The following is a 20204-nucleotide window of genomic DNA, read 5'->3' as shown; positions in this document are numbered from 1 at the left end:
ACAATACTGCAGTGGGTGCTTAGATAATGTTATCTGAAATCTCAAAGGGTAGGCACCTTCTAGAGGTGTAAGATCTCTATAAATATGTGGACTTTAAGTGTTAGTGAAAGCCTATTCTTTTCCAGACAAGTTTCTTCAGAACAAAATATCACACATGTATTTTCGAATCTATATTCACTTTGATACTTTAAGAAAATAAACCGTATTATATACAACCCATATGATTGTATCCAAGATTAGTCCCTATAGGAAAGACCTGCCAAAATGAGTAAGAATTATGCAAATAACTTAGCTCTACTGATTTCAATAGGTCTATTCCAAGTTGGAAAAATATTTCATTTTGCTGGGAAATACTGTACTATTTGGTCCGATTTTAAAATTTTACTGTTTCAGCAGGCACGATATATAAAACAAGAGATGCATGTAGAAGCCATCAACAATGTAAAAGAAAATAAGGTTTGGAATTCTTTTTTTAAAAAAAACATACATATTCTCTGTTTTATCCAATAACAAAGCACAACAGAAGAAACAATACTAAACTACACATTACCTTCTTATCTGAAACAACAACAATATGAGTATACACACAATAAGCAACGAGTTTATGTACCTGATGACTGCATGCATTATCAACTGCTTCCAAATCTCCAGAAAGCAACAACATTTGCCTCAGTAAACCCCAATGTTGAGTTAAATTGTGTAGTAATACTGAACATCACAGTATATCACTACTGCAAACAACAAACATCAGAGCAACAGAACAAATTTAATCACATGAAACATTTATGGCATTTATACAACTATCTGTATCTCCTCCTATAAAATATTTCAATCTCACATTTCTTCTCCAGCCAGAATTACTTTGTCTAGGGGGAGATTCAGGCCAGTACCCTACTGAACTGCCAACTGAGCAGAAAGTCCTGATAAGCATAGTAAAGAGGCATCACACTACTTCAGCAGGCATTGCCATTCGAAAAGTGGTGATTTCCATGAGGACATGGCTTTCTCTTGCATAATGACAATGCTTGCTTAAGTTATGTTATCCTGCACTGTTACAATATCATGATTTTCCACAAAACTGAAGCACAATAGGATAGAAATGACTGTTCTTGACTGATGTCAGAGAACTGAAGGTTTACAAATATGAAATGAGGTTCTTCTCTCTCTTGAATAGATTTCTTTAGGGGGTGTCTTAACATATATCCATTTCTTTCACACAATACTGTAAAAGAAATAGAAATCTGAACCAGGCTAGAGAACTTGAGATTTGCACATGTTTACCGTATTTTAAGAACTGAAATAAACCATAGTACTCCAAAAATTCCCAGTCAACATTTCATGGTCAACCATAGTGGCTGGTGATCACAGGAGCTGCAATCTAATACATCTGAGGCAGTGGTTTCTCAGATGTTCTTGGACTACAACTCCTAGAAATCCTGGTCAGGACAGCTAGTTGTGAAGGCTTCTGTGAGTTTTAGTCCAAGAACATCTGGTTAACAAAGGTCGAGAACTACTGATCTGAGGGGTATTAGCTTGCGGAAGGCTGCTTTAGAACAGCTACAGGTCTCAGACAACATTTGGAAAGGGTAAAGGACAGCTAATACAGGGGTTGCTGAAACTCTGCATTAAGAACAACTCCATTTTAAAATAGATTTTTAAAAGGGAGGGTTGGGGTGGACAGATCTGTTTTTCTATTAACTTTTCTACTCAGCATATATCTATAGCGTCTTCAACAATAAGGGAGCAATTCATCTTGCAAAAATACTACTCCATGCTTTCTTTTTATTTTCCAATGCTTCTGAATTCTTCAGAATCACAAATGGGGAAATAAAAAATAAAAATGAAGCATTTTTAGAGGAAAAAAATCACTTGAGCTGCTAATTTATTCCAATTCAATTCACATTCTTTTAAACCGCATTTCCTACAATTCATGCACTCATAGTGATTCTAAGAAACAGCGGAATACAATACAGTACTGTGTAACAATCAGGTTTATATGAAAATGAATAATCAACACTAGTTAAATCACGGTACAATTTGAACAATCAATACAATGATTATTCATTTACTGTGAATAGTCATCACAGTAAAACCAACAACAATACTCACAGTACAGTACAATGACAGCATTGTGTAACTATTTATTTAACATCAGCAAAAGAAAAGCAGTATAAAAATACAAATAAGTTAGAACATGTGGGAGTGGCAACAAAATGTTGCAGTGTAAGATGCTCTTGCTCTAGGTTCCAGAAAGTCAGCTACAAATTCTTTCTAAATACTCTGCTGTACTTCTATGTCTCCTTTCCCCTTTTATATCCAATCAGTTTGCATTCTGCTGCTTACTAAAAATGCTAATCAGTTCACACTGGGCTGGTTAGAGTCCCCTTCCTCTTAATTTTCCCTGTTTTTTAAAAAACACACAACTACAACTGTCAGGGTTCCCTGAGTCTACCAAGGACCTCCCTCTTGTATGTGGACAGTGTCATGTAAGGATCTGTTTTTGGTGTCCTATATGCTCAGAGGCTTGCTATGAGTATATAGGACACCAATCTAGCAGGTAGAGTAAAGTTGTTAAAATATACAACTAAAACTTAAAAGCTCCCAGAGCAAATGAAGTGTATAATTTGAATTTTCCCTGACATACCAATAGCTTTTAGTCCTATGTTCAGAAAATTTTGATGGTATGGCATCTATTAAATGATTCTTCAATTAAGCAACCTGCAGATATCCTCAATGGAACCCCAGTGTGATACTGCTATTTAATTTTCCTGATACAATACTCTAAACACAGAGTCCTGAAAATCCCAGGGAAAAGTATGTACTGATTTTCGCTACAATATTGCTCATAAGAAAATTGGAAACAAATGGAGAAGGGAATAGGGATTTTTTTTTTCAGGGAATTCTTCTGCAACCCATAATATGTTACCAGGAGCTTCTGAGGCTATAACTAGAAATCCCTATATCTTTGCACTATAGCACTCAGAAGCTAAAGTGCTCCCTGGGCTTCAATATGCTCTTAGGCTCCATGGTGAATGCATTCATCTAGGCAGCCCACTGGCTCAATTTCAACTGAAGATTCCCAGAACAGGTCAACGTTTTGTCTAGGTAACAAACAGCAGTCTCAATTCCACCTATAGCTGCTGATTCTTCCCTCGTAGTTGTCTAAGGCCCAGCATTGATTCCGGTTTTAAGAAAAATGAGATTACCTAGACTACCACTTCTCTTTCTTCCTTATTTGTGTACACAGGGGTAAAACATCTGGCCAAAAATAGATATGTAAATACTATCCCCGCTTTCATCTTGGATGACCACAGGAGAAACAACACTGGACTTACTCTTCAGTGGTCAAAAAGCCTAGTATTAAATGCTTCAGTACCATCATACTTGATTCTAACAAAAAAGGAAGGAAGGAAAATATTAAAAAGAAAATTGAAATGAAGTCAAGAGAGTGATGTTTTTCTAGAATCCTTGTGGGCCACTCAATGACACAATACTAGAAGTTCTACTAAAATACATACTGTCTGTAGGTTAAAAAATGCACTACCAAGTCCAAGAGATCAACTGGTGTGGTTAAGACAAAGTGCCATGGGACTTGTTAGAAAAAGATTTCCTTCAGAAAATGGAAGCATTGTCCAAAGCAACCTTCACAGTTGTGGCTCTACCTGGGCAAGAAATCCCTGATCACATTTGTTCATACACTGGTAATCTCAGGACACATTAATGCAATGCTCTGTATGTGGAGCTGCCTTTGGAAGTGATATGGAAGTTGCAGCAGGTGCCAAATTCAACATGCTAATTTTAACTTAGGTAAATGTAAAGGTTCCCCTTGACATTTAGTCCAGTCGTGTCTGACTCTAGGGCGTAGTGCTCATCCCCATCTCCAAGCCGTAGAGCCAGCGTCTGTCCAAAGACAGTTTCCGTAGTCACATGGCCAGTGCGACTAGACACGGAACGCCATTGCCTTCCCACCGTGGTGGTAGTTATTTATCTACTTGCATTTTTACATACTTTCGAACCGCTAGGTTGGCAGGAGCTGGGACAAGTGATGGGACCTCACTCGTGTGGATTCGATCTTACGACTGCTGTTTAACCCGCAGCGCCACCACGTGCCACATTTCTTAATTTTAACTTAAGAGGCCCTAAATGGTTTGGGACCTCGGTATTTGTCCGAGTGTATCTCCTTAAGATCTTCTACCCACACCACTCAATCATCTCAGGCTTCATTGTTGTGAGTTCTACCCTGAGGGAGGCTCAGAAAACAACCAGCAGGAACTTGGCCTTCTCGGTGGTGGCTGCAACATTGTGGAATGTGCTGCCTGTTGAAGTACACCAAGCTCCCTCCCTCCTGTATTTCATGAAGCATGTTAAAATGGAGTTATTCAAAGGAGCTTTCAGGAACATCCTCCCCCTGTGAGAGATTTCCCAGCCCATCATGTATAGCTGTAGTTGATTTAGCTGTTGTTGTTGTGGGGGGAGTTGCTATATTATGCTTATGTTTGGTCTAGTTATTTATGTTATGGGTATGTGTCTGATTTTGTAAACTATCCACAGTAGTTTCTTGCCACTGGATGGGAGATATATAAATGCAACAAATAATTAAACAAACAAAAGAAGAACCAAATACAGTACAACAGTTGTACAGACGAAACATAAGCAGGTAATGAGGGAAGCAAAAAAAGGTGCATCTCACTGATAACACTGAGACTTACAAAATTCTTCACAAAAATATATTTTAAATATATCAGATGAAACAAATTGGTTAAGAATATGAACCTGAAATTTTGGAGATTTACTGCCAGTCAGTGACAACCATACTTGGACAGATGGACCAACAGTTTGTCTCAATAGCTTCCTCTGTTTTTAGAGGAGCACAAAAGGATGATAAGGAAGCTGAACACTCAGTCTTCATTGTAGAGGAGACAGAGAAGATACTGACAGCTGAACTGCCATTTTCAGAAGAGAGGTTTGAGGAACTGAGGCAATTTCTAAACCTTAATGACAACTGCAAACAAGCATAACACAGAAACTGACAGCATCTAACCAACTGTACCCATGTTCTCTTACTGTAACTCCAAAAAGGCACCATACAGGAGGAAAATATGCAGAAAAGGCAAATGATAAAGAGGCTGGAGCTACTCCCCTATCAAGAAAGTCTAAAATGTTTGGGGCTTTTAAGTTTACAAAAAGGGTAAGTAGGGAACACATTAAGTAACATATAATTATGCACAATGCCACAAAGACAAAAAAGGAGGTATTTTGCTTTCCTTCTCGTAATGGTAGAATCCACTGTCATTGCATTAAGCTGAATAGCAGGGCATTCTGGACATATAAAACAAGCATTTTTTAACAACGTACACAGTAAAACTACAAAATCTACTACCACAACATGTACCGATGACCATAAATTTGAATGGTTTAAATGGGAATTAAGACAGAATCATGGAAGACAGAGCCATTGATGGCTGTGTATTATACCCCATTCCAGAGAAACTGTGCCTGTGAAACTACTTCAGGGAACCTGAGCCAGGGAGGTCCTGTTGCACTCACATTCTCCTTGTTGGCTTTCCAAGGGCAAGTGGCTGGCTACTGGATGAGAACAAAATCTTGATATCAGGCAGGGCTTGCGTCTTATTCACCAGAGTTCTTCTTATGCCCTTGTATTTCCAGGTTTACATTCATTTTGGAAGAATATGGGAAGATTCAGAAGACTGAGATACAGCCTTTTGTCCTTCAGAGTTGCTGATTTTTAATTTGGTATTGATGTATCAGCTGCAATGCATCAGTGCCCTGACTCAGGAAAATAAATTGTCAAGAGTCTCTATTCAGTCCACTTTTTATTGATTTCATTTATGGGTTTTTGTTTTGTTTTTTGCTTTGTCATCCAATATAAATTTCCTGTTGAGTTTTACAGCGGTCCTAGCAGATTGTTAGATAATGTCTTAAATTTAGTATCTTTAAAAATGTATAAAGCAATTAACTAAGTCTACAACACTACTGGAGAGTGGGCCCCATTTAAGCAACATGGGACTTACTTCTGAATACTGTATACAGGATGCAGCTACCCTGTTTCCCTGAAAATAAGACCTAACCTGAAAATAAGCCCTAGTTTGATTTTTCAAGATGCTCGTAATATAAGCCCTAACCCGAAAATATGCCCTAGTTAAGTGAAACCCCGCCCTCCACCATTGTGCAACAACCAGAAGACGATGACATGACTGTATCTGAATGAATGTAGATTGTTGTACATGAAAAAAAAATAAAACATCCCCTGAAAATAAGCCCTAATGTGTTTTTTGGAGCAAAAAATTAATATAAGACCCTATCTTACTTTTGGGGAAAGACAGTACATATGTATCCCTGTCAAGAGATTAAAAAGAGAGAGATGACAGTGAAAATGTGTCATCCATAAATGAAGGCTTAATATGAACGTCTGGCACATACATAAACCATAACAGTTGCTGTGCAACAAAACTGAAGCTACATTTAGTCACATTCATCCCTTACTTCTTTTCCTTTACTGGGGAAGGGAACTGACTTTTTTAAGGAGTCCTAAACTGCTCTCTAATATCTTTTCACGTAAGTTGTTGTGTAAGGAAAAGTGCAAACATAGCCAGTCTAAGTAATAAGGGCTGGAAGACTAATGAATCCAAAGTTATGACTTGGCAGGCAAAACAGTGGCTTAGATTACTGTCCACCTCTTATTTGTGGTGATGATCAATTTCTCTCTCTCTCTCTCTCTCTCTCTCTCTCTCTCTCTCTCTCTCACACACACACACACACACACACACACACACACACACACACACACACACACACGCAAATCCTAAGTCCTTTGCTAGAAACACAGACTCAGCAGAAAAGGTAGAACAGAAACAGACATCTCCAGAAATTCCTTCTGCTTCTTATGTGGTATTCAACTCTCTGGGAAGTCAAAACGAGGATTCTATCCGCCACTGGACATCTTCCTAACTAGGGACTTGCCCTCAATGGGTTTACCAATTACTTCTGGTGGGCTAGTCCTAAACCATTTCAAATAAAAGCTCTCTGTCCCTATTAAACACAACAGTGCTACATAAACAGTAAACACTGCATATAATGTATCACACTGTACCTAATATTTATCTAGCACCACATGTAATGTTAAGTATGACATATAAAATAGTTACATTGCTTTTGTTAGGGGAAAATACTCACTGAAGGCTCACTGAAGGTACCTTGCTTGTGAGCAGCTAATTTCTTACTTCGCACAGAAATCCAACTATTCACTTTGAGTGCATGAGCACATGTGAGCAAATGTATATAAAACTTGAATATATACATATACATACCCATATACTGTTCAAGCACTTAGAATATTCTACAAGCAGGCAGAACCATTAGTCTTTCATTTCCACCTTTCAAAAGCAGAGTGAAGACAAAGCAACAGAACTTAAGTGGCTGCAGTACAACCCAATTCTGTTTTTCGTTACTTAGCAGCAAGAGCTGCTTATTTCAATGAGACTTATCTATAGGTCAGTGTACAGTGGCATTCTTGGTCTCATGAATTTTAAAAATTGCAAAAAAATGCAGATCCTACAATCCCACGATCTAACAATGACATTCAGGAGCAGTGCTCCCTGAAACAGCAACACTTCAGATTTGAGTTTTTAAAACATTCACTAAAATTAATTCAGACTGTTCGCAAAGAACAGCAACTAGAGCATTTTGGGCCGCTTCATCATATTCAAGACACAGCAAACCATTTATCACTTCAAACTCCAGAAAGCCTATTCAAACAGGTGATTGGTTGTCACCAAACAAGCCCGTTAAATTAATGTGTTGGCCTTAAATCCCTTCATTAACTATACCCTAAATAAGAAAAAGCTTGTTGAGGAAAAATGCTTTCAGTTAAGCCAAATGGAAACAAATGTGACACAGTCAAAGCAGATGCACTTCCCTTACTTTATATACACAAACAAATATATCTTCCTTGGATATAATATTTAAATAATTAAGAAGGCAAATTTCCACTTCAGGAGTAGTAAAGAAAGTTATAGAGAAGGCATATTTGCAACAGTAACAAAATGAAGCTCACTAAATTGTCTACTGTATAAGGTCCAGTGTTCAGGTAGGCCAAAACTACACAATTAGGCATGGTTAAGCTTCCAGTAAACCACAGAGGATGAAGATTAGTGAGGTGACTAGGGTTGTCCCATACAGAGGCTGCAGTATCATCATAGAACTACAACTCTTTCTCTGGGAGAAAGATGTATCACCTAAAGCAGTTTAAAATAACTAATTTGGATATGCCTTCCATTTATTTCCCCCCCCCATCCAAACAAATGTAAGCAAGGGCATAACAACAGTACTGTATTTACAATAATCATACAAAGAGATCCAAATGGGAAGGATCTATATGCTATATAACCTCAAGCACATACTGTATGTTAAAAGCCTTGTAGGGGTGGAAAAAAACCCACAGACACCCAAATTGATTTTCCCACTAATTGTTAGTACTGGAAATCACCTCAAGCATATAAACCACTGGTTCACATTTCCTTCTACATTTGGTGCCTTCGGGAAGAAAAACTGGACAGATTTGTCTCAAGCTAGTTTAACTCAAAGCATTTTCATGCTGTTCAAGAACACCCTCTGGGGCAGGCTGACCACCTGAGTTGCTTTGTTTTAGAGACAGACAGACAGACAGACAGACAGACAGACAGACAGACAGACAGACAGACAGACAGACAGACAGAGCAGGTTTGTTGTATCCTTCCTTGGCTGTGGCTTACAATCTAAGTAGCCTGAATTCTAGAAATGAGTGTGACTGATTGGAAAAGCACTTGAAACAAGAAATTATAAGAAGGTAAGATGTGGGAAATTTCACCCATGTATCAAATTTTCTACTAAAATATTTCAGACATCCTACTGTACACATAACTAGAAATCAGCCATTCCCAATCTTTTTTTTTTCCTTTTGGCCTCAGCCATAAACACAAGATGAAAGAAATACAGGCTGAATCAGGATTGTATAAGTCGTGTAACAAACCTTATAAGGTGGTGTGTGAAGAACTGCTTACAGTCTGTGGCCCCCTTTAAATGTGCCAGGGGACCATATGGCCCCCATTGAGAATGGCTAGAACATACCATTTCTTTGGTGAAAGAGAATAAAAAGAAAACAAATTTTAACTATCTTCAAAATGTTTACTGACCTAGCTAACATAGGTTTGCTAAATCTGGGCAAACTCCAACTGTTAGTTGCAGTTAGGGTAGACCTGCGGAGTGAAAATGACTTTTGTAAAGCAAGTCCCACTGATTCAACGGGTTTACTTTCGCTGGGACTAAAGACTGAGTTAAACCTTCTGACTGCAAACTCTTAGCTTTGAAGAAAACGAAGGGATGTGGGGGGGGGGGGAGAGTCATACATAAGGTGGGAGGAACCAAGAGGCTAATATGTGTAGACAAGTTTTCCTGGGGAGCTGAAGAGACATCAAATCCACCTCACACTCCAGACCTGCACAGTCCTTGATATTTGTACAAGCCTCTAGAAGAAACAATATCTTTCTGAGACAATGTGCAGAGAAATGTTTTGGCAAAACCCTTTCACAGAAATTTTCTGCACAGAAGAAAACTGGAAAATATGCCTACTGTCGCTTCATTCCAACCAGCTCTTAACTAAAACCAAGTGACTCCCAAGTGGGAACAATCACAGGAAGCCTGGGTTCCCAGTCTAAGCACACGCAGAATAAACTCCTGTCATATTCTGTCAGGCCATCCCAGTTCAGTCACCCTGTAACAGAAACAACTGCAACACTACAATCAACTTTTCTGACTTTAAGCAATTAATACAACCTGCTACATGGAACTTCTGACAGATCACAAGAAGCCTGCAACTCTGTTTTCCAGTTACCAACATTTTCCGATAACTGCTGGTGGGACAGTAATGGTATAGGTATGAAATACACAAACCTGCAGCTTCTTCAGAAATGCAACATAGACTGCAATTAGCAGCAGCAGCAGCATTGAAAGTTACTCAGCAAAAAGAGTGACTTCTGCTGGAGGAGGAGGGCAGCAAAGCCTTGTATACATAAAGCACAGGGGCAAAAGAAATGCAGAGTAAGAACAATTTGCCAAGAGATAAATACAGACATTGACCCAGACACCGCTTACTCCAGTAATTTCCAAACTGTGCACTGTAGTAGAATATGTTGGTTTTGTTTTAGTTTTTTAAAAAGTGCCCACCTACAGAGAAGGCTGTCTGGGGTAGATATCCCCACATGATTCACTGTTCTGGCCTTGCCTCCTTTCAAAAAGCTTCCTTTGCAAGGTGGTAGTTCTTCCTGTCTCTGTATTAATTGTGACTGGATTATTCATTCACTGCAATTAAGAGATGCAAAAGATCTTCTTTCTCATACACAGAAATGACACCATATCTTACATACTTAGAATTCTATGAAGTAGAACTGGCCTATAACAATCCACTGAGTTTCATGGCATTAGCGGGATTTGAACCCAGGTTTGCGAATTCAATGAGTTTAACAGAAGTATATGTCTCATTAGAATTCAGAAAATGAAATCTATGTCTGTATGATCAGAGATCATGGCAATTATAAATTAATTCAGGGATGTAAACCGTGACCTGGTTCATCCTTGTGTACTAAATGAGAAAACAGGAAAAGATTATTCTTGGGATGAGATGTTTTTGTTGGGCCTGAAGAGAATTCACTGAGCCGATTTTTGTGTGACTGGGTGAAATTGAAAATTACAATAACGACTGTCTTGTTGTTGCACAGCCTTTTCAAACACTGAATCATTTGATGGGTTGTTTCTTTATGAGCAATCAGCTTGTACAATTGTGCTTGTTTTATGTATACAGGGTTTCACAAAGGCCAAAGATGCTAACAAACTGTGTAAACCATAAGGGGAGAGGGGAGCACTTAGTGTCTTCATCTTGTGTTGGAGGACAGCTCTCCCAGGTTGCCATGAGTCCTCAATAGACTATCTTGCTGTGTCAAGACATTGAGTCTCACCCAAAAAGGAGACATTGCCGAGATCTCCTCACATCCTTAACTCAACCCCAGAAGACTTTGTGGACATAAAGAAAGTCATGCTGCATCCCATTTTGGCCAACTAGATGCCACTGAGATATACACTACAGATTTTCTGCCCTTCTTTACTGTCAGCAAACAATACCTGATTTTCAGCATCATTCTATCTTGCAATCTGGAAACCATCATGATAAGAAGCAGTTGAGAGACATCTTCTTTGAATGTTTCTAGTTCATTTTTTAAACCTTCCAAGCTATATATCACTACATTACTGCATATACTGTTGCAGTGAATCACATGATTTAGATACCTCTTGCCAACTGTTTTCATTGGTTGGCCTGATTTCTAACATTGTAAGAGAGGTAGAAAAATTCATCACCATCATCATCCACTACCACCTTCTTATAAATTGCTATAGTGCCCTTTTAAATTAAGAGTTTACAAATAATCCTCCTTTTCCAAATTCCAAAAGGAAGCAATCAAAGCAGCTTATGTAGTAATGAACACAATTGGCAAAACATTAATGGAACATGTTTTCCCTTTCTGCCTCAAACTGTAGATAAAGTACAAAAAGGAGACAACAAAAAACAATCTTTTTAAAAAACAAATGTAACAGTCATCCTCAGAACACTGAGAGAGAAGGAACATGATTCTCCAAGCAGGAAATTCTATATTCCGGGTGCCACAACAAAAAAGGCCTTCCACTGCATCCCAATCAAACCAAAGTAGGAGGATGTACTGCTAGGCCTGGCCACATGGCTTAGGTTAGCCAGCAGCAGTAATAGAGAAGGGAAGTGATCCCTTGGATATCATGATTCTAAGCCATTTAGGGTTTTAAATGCAATTATCAGCTGAAGAGGGTATTGTGCAGACCATCTAGACTGCTGACAAGGGTGCTGTCAACATTCAGGCTGTCCTTTGCTGTATAAAGCTTGGCATCATTTTTCCTCCTGGCAATGCGAATATTATATTGTGCAGCAATATCAGGCTATTTCTTAACATTTTGAATTGTGGATGGAGAAGCACAATATGCCACATTCATAAACTGGAGGTTTTTTGAAGAACTGAATATATATATGGTCCCTTCATTCTGCCTCAAGAAAGCTTCTGCCTTAAACAGAATCTTGAACAAGCTTAACCCTCCCCTCATACAAGATTTCTCAGTGATACATTGCACCTTACTGAGCTTATACAGCTTTTTTTCTTTTCCTCAGAAGTTCAATGCTGTTTAATTCTTATTAATTTTAACTGGAGCTTTTGCAGTCACTCTTCAGTTGTTGTTGGATGCCTCTTCAGGTATGAATCTGTTCAAATTTGCATGCTTACACGTTTGCATTATTATTTTAACAGCTTTTGTTTTCATGGACTGATTTTGGGGGGGGGCGGAATGATTAATCAATAATGACTGTCTCAACTTCCCAGCTACACGCCTCCTCGCAACCTGTGCACTATTTATCCTGTCTCTGCCGCTTTCCTCAATGTGATCAAGGCAAAAAGAGCGGCTCGCTTCCTTATCCTCGTCTCCTCCAAACTACCAACCGAGATCTTCTCCCTCCACATCACAACATACAAGAAGGGGTGGGGAGACAAGCAAGGCTTGCACACACACACCCGCCGCCGCCGCCCCCCTCCCCGGTGCCCACTCACCAGCCGTCTCGCCAGGCTGCGCGCCGGCCACGCCGCTGTTCAGGTAAAGGATGGAGAGCAGGTGAGGCTGCGTCTTCTCCAGAGCCACGCGCAAGTCCTGGAAGTGATCCCGATCTTTGGCCAGGAGCAGCTTGATGAGCAGATCGGCCTTGCCAGCGCTGGCAGAGGCTTTCTCCCGTCCTCCTCCTCCTCCTCCTGCATCCCCACCGCCTTCTCCCTCTCCTCCTCCTTCTCCTCCCGCGACGGCGGCGGCGGCGGCGGCTTCCCGCAGCTCATGCAAGTCGCGGGGGTTCAAGGCGCCCGCCGCCTCCAGCAGGTCGACCACCTTGTCCACCTCGGTCATGGCCTGAGCCAGGCTCTGGTGACACTGGGCCAGCAGCTCTTTGTGCTTCGGCTCCATGGCAGCCGGCGCCGCTCGAGCCTTTGGGAAGGCACTCCGGTCCTCCTCACCTCCGGGCAGGGAGAGCCGTCCTCGTCGGGAGGGAAGCAAGGGTGGTGAAGAGGGGAAGATGCTTTGTGCCCGGGCTTTGGGCTTCTCGCTGTCTCCCCCCCCCCGTCCTCCCTTTTCCCTCCTCTTCTTCCTCCTTCCTTCCTTCCTTCCTTCCCGCACAACAGGCCCCGCCCACTCCCTGTAATCAAAGGGAGCTAAACAACTTTTCTCTCCTAGCCACCCTCCCTCCCTTGTGATAAATAGGTTCAGGAGATGGGCGGAGAGAAAGAGAGAGATCCAAAACCTCCTCTTTTCCCACTACAAAGCAAGGGAAACAGCTGCTAAACTTCTCTCTCCGATGTCCCCTCCATGGTGGATCAAATCAAAAAGAAAGAAAGAATCTCTCCCTCAATCTCTCTCTCTCTCACACACACACGCACACACACTCCGGGCAAAGTTATGCAGAATGGAAAACAACTGTTGCTCTTTCGCTGCCTCCTCTTCCTCCTCCTCCTCCTCCTCCTCCGGCCTCACCGCCACGGCTCCCCCAAATCCGAATCAAACAGGTAGTGGTTTCCAAACCACTGCCCCTTCCTATGCCAAGTCGGGCTGCATTTGTGGGGTGGGTGGGTAAAAAGGGTGAGGCTCCTTCCTTTCCTAAGAACTCGCTACCCACCCACCCCCAAATTTCTTCTGCTTTTCTTCTCTCTCCCCCCACCCTCCCCCCTTTTATCTCTTTCCCTGTTAAAACTAGGAAGAGTTCCGAAGGGGGGGGAATTTCACTTGGGAGCGCAGAAGGGGCCCTCGATTTCCCGGAGAACTCCCTCTGCTTTATTTATCTCTGCCCTAAAATGTTATCTCTTTTAAGACCAAGCTCAACCCACCAACTTCTACCAAGAGGGAGGCCTTTTTTGAGGGGGGGCTTTTGTACAAAAAGAGAGAAAGAGAGAGAGGAGGGGGGGAGAGATGACGGCGGGCCAAAGGGGCGGCTTCAGTTCCTCCGAGGGCCTCCTTTCGGGAGCCCTAGGAGCCGAACGCAGCCATATTTGCTGCTGCACTGGGCTTTTGCTGCCGCAGTTTTTCCTGGGCGCGGGGAAGGCATTTTCCCCGGCCGCCGTCTTTCCCCCTAAGCGCCGGGCGAAAGGAAAGAAGCCCGGCCGCCAGAACCGCCGGTTGCCTGCCTGCCTCCCCCCCCCTCCTCCCTCTCCCGGCGCCTCTCTCTCTCTCTTCTCCTCAGCAGTGGAGAACCGGGGAGAAGAAAGGAAGAAGGAAAAAGTGAGGCAGAGAAGGGAGTGTAGGAGCCGCGGGCGAGCAGCCCTTAAGAGGAGGAGGAGGAGGAGGAGGAGGAGATGATGCTGGCGGGGATGATGGCTACAGGCGCTGCCGCCGCCGCGCTCGCCTCCCTGCTGCGGATTCCTCCGGCGGCTCTGTTGCCTGGCGAAGTTTCGCCTGCCTGGCTCGCCGCTGCCGTCGCGGCCGCCATAGCTCGCCCGGGCTGTCAATCAGGAGAGAGCCCAGGCTCGGGCCGCGGTGCGAGGCAAGGCGGGGAGGGAAGGAGAGAGGGAGGCGGAGCTCTCCTTGCTCCCAACCGCTCCCTGTCTCTGGGCGAGAGTGGCGGCTGAGGCGGCTGCGGAGTGGGGGGGGGGGGAGAGGAAGCGGGTGAGGTCTCGCCCTCCCTCCTCCTCCTCCGACTGCACCTTCGCAATAGGTACAGCCTGAACGGCCAAAAAGCATGGTGGGGCTACGACGAAAGTTAGCCATGAATGACGGTTGCCGTGGCTCTTTTCGCTCTTCGGTGAAGGCTCTTCCCCCCCCCCCATACCTGCTCTTCAGGTGGAGGAACCTTCATGAGACCCCCTCAGGGCCAGTCGAGCGTGCGAACATGCGAACGCCTGTCATTCTGTCTCATCTATTTACGCAACATTATTGACTTCACAACCATCATAATCATTTTAGGACTACAGTATAGGGGTGGAAGGTACCCTATGTATGCTCGAGTCCAGCCCCTGTCAAAGAAGCACTGCAGGGAATCGAACTCCCAGCCTCTGATACTTATAGCACTGAGCTATCCCACAATTCTATGCCAAGAGAACACAAGTAAAATGTTTTCAACATTTGACAGCCGATATATAAATGCATGGTGCCTTAACGTGGTCAAAGCATTTACATGCATTATCAGCTCAATATAATTACACATATGTCACAAACCTACACACACATACATATAGCTTGTATCCTAATTTCCTCTACAGGAATGCTCCTTGAACACCTCATCTTCCTCAAAAATCCTGCTAGGATCACTATGAGTTGGAAGCATATTTACAAAACATAGGAACAACAAAATACATGTTTGTTACATTCAGGTGTGACATTAAACAGACAATTGTCACTGCAGATGGTGGTTCCCTGTCCAATTATCCATCTTGTAATGCTTAGTGTAACTAGTGTTCTGGCATCATGGCATGGAAGGATACAGGCTGCACAGCTATTTTGGATATATATTGTGACATCTATATAAAATAATTTTAAAAACTTGTGAAGAGGGCCTGAAATATGTACCTATTGGAAGTTAACATAAATATATATGTATTAAATAACAAATATAGGTTTTTTTACGTTGTGCTTCAGACCGTTTTTTGCACTCTCCTCTTCGACCCTCATTAAGAGGTTCTTCAATTTCTCCTCCAGAGTTGTATCATCTGCATATCTCAGGTGGTTGATATTTTTTCTGGCAATCTTAATTCTGGTTTGGGATTCCTCCAGTCCAGCCTTTTGCATGATGTATTCTGCATAGAAATTAAATAAGCAGGGGGACAATATACAGCCTTGTCATACTCCTTTCCCAATTTTGAACCAATCAGTGTTTCCATATCCAGTTCTAACTGTTGCTTCCTGTCCCACATACAGGTTTCTCTGGAGATACTGTAGAGAAGGTGGCCAGGCACTCCCATTTCTTTAAGGACTTGACATAGTTTGCTGTGGTCCAAGCAGTCAAAGGGTTTTGCGTTGTCAATGAAGAAGTAGATGTTTTTCTGGAACTCTCTGGCTTTCTCCCTAATTCGGTGCATGTTAGCAATTTGCCTCTAGTTCCTCTGCCCTTTCGAAATCCAGCCTGTACTTCTGGGAGTTCTCGGTCCACATACTGCTGAATCATACCTTGTAGGATTTTGAGCATAACCTTGCTAGCATGTGAAATGAGTGCAATTGTACAGTAGTTGGAGCATTCTTTGGCACTGCCTTCTTTGGGATTGGGATGTAGACTGATCTTTTCCAATCCTCTGGCCACTGCTGAGTTTTCCAAACTAGCAGGCATATTGAATGTAGCACCTTAACAGCATCATCTTTCAAGATTTTAAATAGTTCAACTGGAATGCCATCACCTCCACTGGCCTTGTTGTTAGACAGGCTTTCTAAGGCCCACTTGACTTCCCTCTCCAGGATGTCTGGCTCAAGGTCAGCAACCACACTATCTGGTTTGTCCGGGACATCCAGATCTTTCTGGTATAATTCCTCTGTGTATTCTTGCCACCTCTTTTTGATGTCTTCTGCTTCTGTAAGGTCCCTACATTTTTGTCCTTTATCATGTTCATCTTTGCACAGAATGGTCTTTTAAGAGCTCAATTTTTTTTTTAATAGATCTCTGGTTTCCCCCCTTTCTATTATTTTCCATTATATCTTTACACTGTTCTTTTAAGAAGGCCCTCTTGTCTCTCCTTGCTGTTCTCTGGAAGTCTGCATTCAATTTTCTGTAACTTTCCCTATCTCCCTTGCATTTTGTTTCCCTTCTCTTCTCTGCTATTTGTAAGGCCTTGTTGGACAGCCACTTTGCTTTCTTGCATTTCCTTTTCTTTGGGATGGTTTTTGTTGAATTCGCCCATTCCTGTCCATTTTAGCTCACTGATGCCCAGGATGTCAATGTTTATTCTTGCCATCTCCTGCTTGACCACATCCAGCTTACCAAGGTTCATAGATCTTACATTCTAGGTTTCTATGCAGTATTTTTCTTTGCAGCATCGGACTTTCCTTTCACTTCCAGGCATGTCCGCAGCTGAGCGTCCTTTCGGCTTTGGCCCAACCACTTTCTTAGCTCTGGAGCTACTTGTACTTGTCCTCTACTCTTCCTCAGTAGCATGTTGGATGCCTTCTGACCTGAGGGCCTCATCTTCCAGCATCATATCTTTTAGCTTTTTGTTTCTGATCATTGGGTTTTCTTGGCAAAGATACTGGAGTGGCTTGCCAGTTCCTCCTCCAGGTGGATCATGTTTAGTCAGAACTCTCCACTATGACCTGTCCGCCTTGAGTGTCCCTGCACGGCATAGCCCATAGCTTCTCTGAATTACTCAAGCCCCTTCGCCACAATAAGGCAATAATCTGTGAAGGGGATTTGAGTTAAAACACCATGACACCCACCATCACCCCAGTGAGATTTCTTTCCTTCCTCCCCACATATATATTCTCCCACACTATTCTATCTCACATGTGCACACTCCCTCTCAGTTTCTATCACCTTGACAGAAGTGTCCAGCAAATATCTATAATCAGGTTCTGCTAAAAGCTTGCTTTCAGTTATCCCATCGGTACATGAGGAAACCAATTTTTGGTATATAACCAATCTAGTCATTTCAGTCAGGAAATCTATAATATTAGTTCAAAGTTGCATTCCCAGCTTTTGCTGTCTGAGAGTTCTTTCAGGACCAATGAACAGAAGGAATTTTAGAGACATCAATTTTGAGATGTAAGAACACCATTATCTATATTGGAAAATTAATAGTATCCATTCTAAACCAGTGGTATTTCTAGTGGTTACTGTTCCAAAGTTCTTTCAGGACAGACAAAAACAGAGAGAACTCTGAGGAAATCAGTGTTGACATGTAACACACCTAGTTAAGTAAGATGGGAAATTAGTAGTTTCTGCGCAAAATTTTATATTTCTTGCTCAAAGATCTTTCAGGACAAACAAATTCTAAAAAGTATGTATGGTGCAAGTGTGTTCCTAAACCAAGGAAGACTTAATGGAAACAAGGAAAGTATACCATAGCTTTTACTGTTTAGTGAGTGGTAGGTAAGTTAGGGAAATCACTAAAATGTGTTTTAGAAAAGAAAAGAAAAAACCAAAAGAAATGAAAACTGGCTTACAAAGCAAACAACAGGCTTTTCTTGTTCAGCATTTTGTTTCCCACAGTGCAAGCTAGAAATGTCTGGAAACTAAGGAGATTAGCTTATACTCTTTTATTTGCTCTATAGAGCTTGTTTTCAGAGGTATTGTCTCAAAATAATATGGAAGTCTTAATTCAGCTATCATGTCCACATCATTACTTTATTAGTAAATTTGTCCTCATCCAAGATGGATTTGATTTAAATCAAAATCTAAATAGTAATTTAAATCAAAGAGTTGGGGTTGTTGTTTTGACAATTAAAATTTTAAAAAATCATTTTTCATTTAAATTGTGATTTAAATCGATTTTTAAAAAATCATTTATTTTTATCCATCCTGCCTCTATGATTGCCTAATCCCCTCTACAAATAGCATTCCAGAATGTTATATGGGTAACAGCTGTTTTTAGGTTGATTGATTGTAATAGAATGTAAAGAAGATACCTCACTCCATAAGACGCACCTTTCCATAAGACACACCAATTTTTTAGGAAAAACAGGAAACAGGAAAATATAATCTGTTTTCTTCGCTCCATAAGACGCACAGACTTTCCATCCCCCTGTTTTGTGGGAAAAAAGTGCGTCTTATGGTGCGAAAAATACGGTAACTCATTTTCAGGTTACTCCTTTAGGATGAAGAATCACATTTAAAGGTCTCAGTCCTACATCCACTTAATTGGAAGTAAGATGCACTAAACCCATTAAAGCTTGCTTCTCAGTGAACAGTGTTGTTGTTTAGTTGTTAAGTCCTGTCCGACTCTTTGTGACCCCAGGGCATGCCAGGCCCTCCTGTCTTCCACTGCCTCCCAGAATTGGATCAAATTCATGTTGGTAGTTTTGATGATACTGTCCATCCATCTCGTCCTCTGTAGTCCCCTTCTCCTCTTGCCTTCACTTTCCTGACATCAGGGTCTTTTCCAGGGAGTCTTCTCTTCTCATGAGATGACCAAAGTATTGGTGCCTCAGCTTCAGGATCTGTCCTTCCAGTGAGCACTCAAGGTTGATTTCCTGCAAAATGGATAGGTTTGTTCTCCTTCCACTCCAGGGGACTCTCAAGAATCTCCTCCAGCACCACAATTCAAAAGCATCAATTCTTCGGCAGTCAGCCATCTTTATGGTCCAGCTCTCACTTCCATACATCACTACTAGAAAAACCATAGCTTTGTCTCTGCTTTTTAAGATGCGGTCTAGGTTTGTCATCGCTTTCCTCCCAAGAAGCAGGCGTCTTTTAATTTCGTGGCTGCTGTCACCATCTGTGGTTATCATGGAGCCCAAGAAAGTAAAATCTGTCACTACCTCCATATCTTCCCCTTCTATTTGCCAGGAGGTGATGGGACTAGTGGCCATGATCTTAGTTTTTTTGATGTTGAGCTTCAGACCATTTTTTCTGCTCTCCTCTTTCACTTTCACCCTCACTAGGAGGTTCTTTAATTCCTCTTCACTTTCTGCCATCAGAGTGGTATCATCTGCATATCGGAGGTTGTTGATATTTCTTCCGGCAGTCTTAATTCCAGCTTGCGTTTCCTCCAGTCCGGCCTTTCACATGATGTATTCTGCATCTAAGTTAAATAAGCAGGGAGAAAATATACAGCCTTGTCGTACTCCTTTCCCAATTTTGAACCAATTAGTTGTTCCATATCCAGTTCCATATCCAGTTCTAACTGTTGTTTCCTGTCCCAGATAAAGATTTCTCAGGAGACAGATAAGGTCATCGGGCACTCCCATTTACTTAAGAACTTGCCATAGTTTGCTGTTGTCCACACAGTCAAAGGCTTTTGCATAGTCAATGAAGCAAAAGTAGATGTTTTTCTGGAATTCTCTAGCTTTTTCCATAATCCAGTGCATGTTGGCAATTTGGTCTCTAGTTCCTCTGCCCCTTCAAAATCCAGCTTGTACTTCTGGGAGTTATTGGTGAACACACAGTAGTAGTTGTAGTTCAGTCGTTT

At 41.7% G+C, this 20204-nt stretch overlaps 1 protein-coding gene across 4 annotated transcripts in view; it reads right to left on the bottom strand.

Moving 5' to 3' along the window:
• DLG5 (discs large MAGUK scaffold protein 5) overlaps positions 1 to 13210 on the bottom strand; it is a 154214-nt gene extending 141004 nt beyond the window's left edge. For all 4 annotated transcript variants that reach the window (XM_020809449.3, XM_020809450.3, XM_020809451.3 and 1 more), the window contains exon 1: positions 12675 to 13210. In XM_020809449.3, coding sequence (XP_020665108.2) covers positions 12675 to 13074 — 400 coding nt within the window. In that variant the 5' untranslated portion in view covers positions 13075 to 13210. The remainder of the gene's footprint in view (positions 1 to 12674) is intronic.
• Positions 13211 to 20204: the final 6994 nt, after the last annotated feature.

This window comes from Pogona vitticeps, chromosome 3 (genome assembly GCF_051106095.1).
Source record: "Pogona vitticeps strain Pit_001003342236 chromosome 3, PviZW2.1, whole genome shotgun sequence".
Classification (NCBI taxonomy): domain Eukaryota; kingdom Metazoa; phylum Chordata; class Lepidosauria; order Squamata; family Agamidae; genus Pogona; species Pogona vitticeps.
The sequence above is the reverse complement of the archived record's forward strand: the minus strand, read 5'-3'. Positions and strand labels throughout refer to the sequence as shown.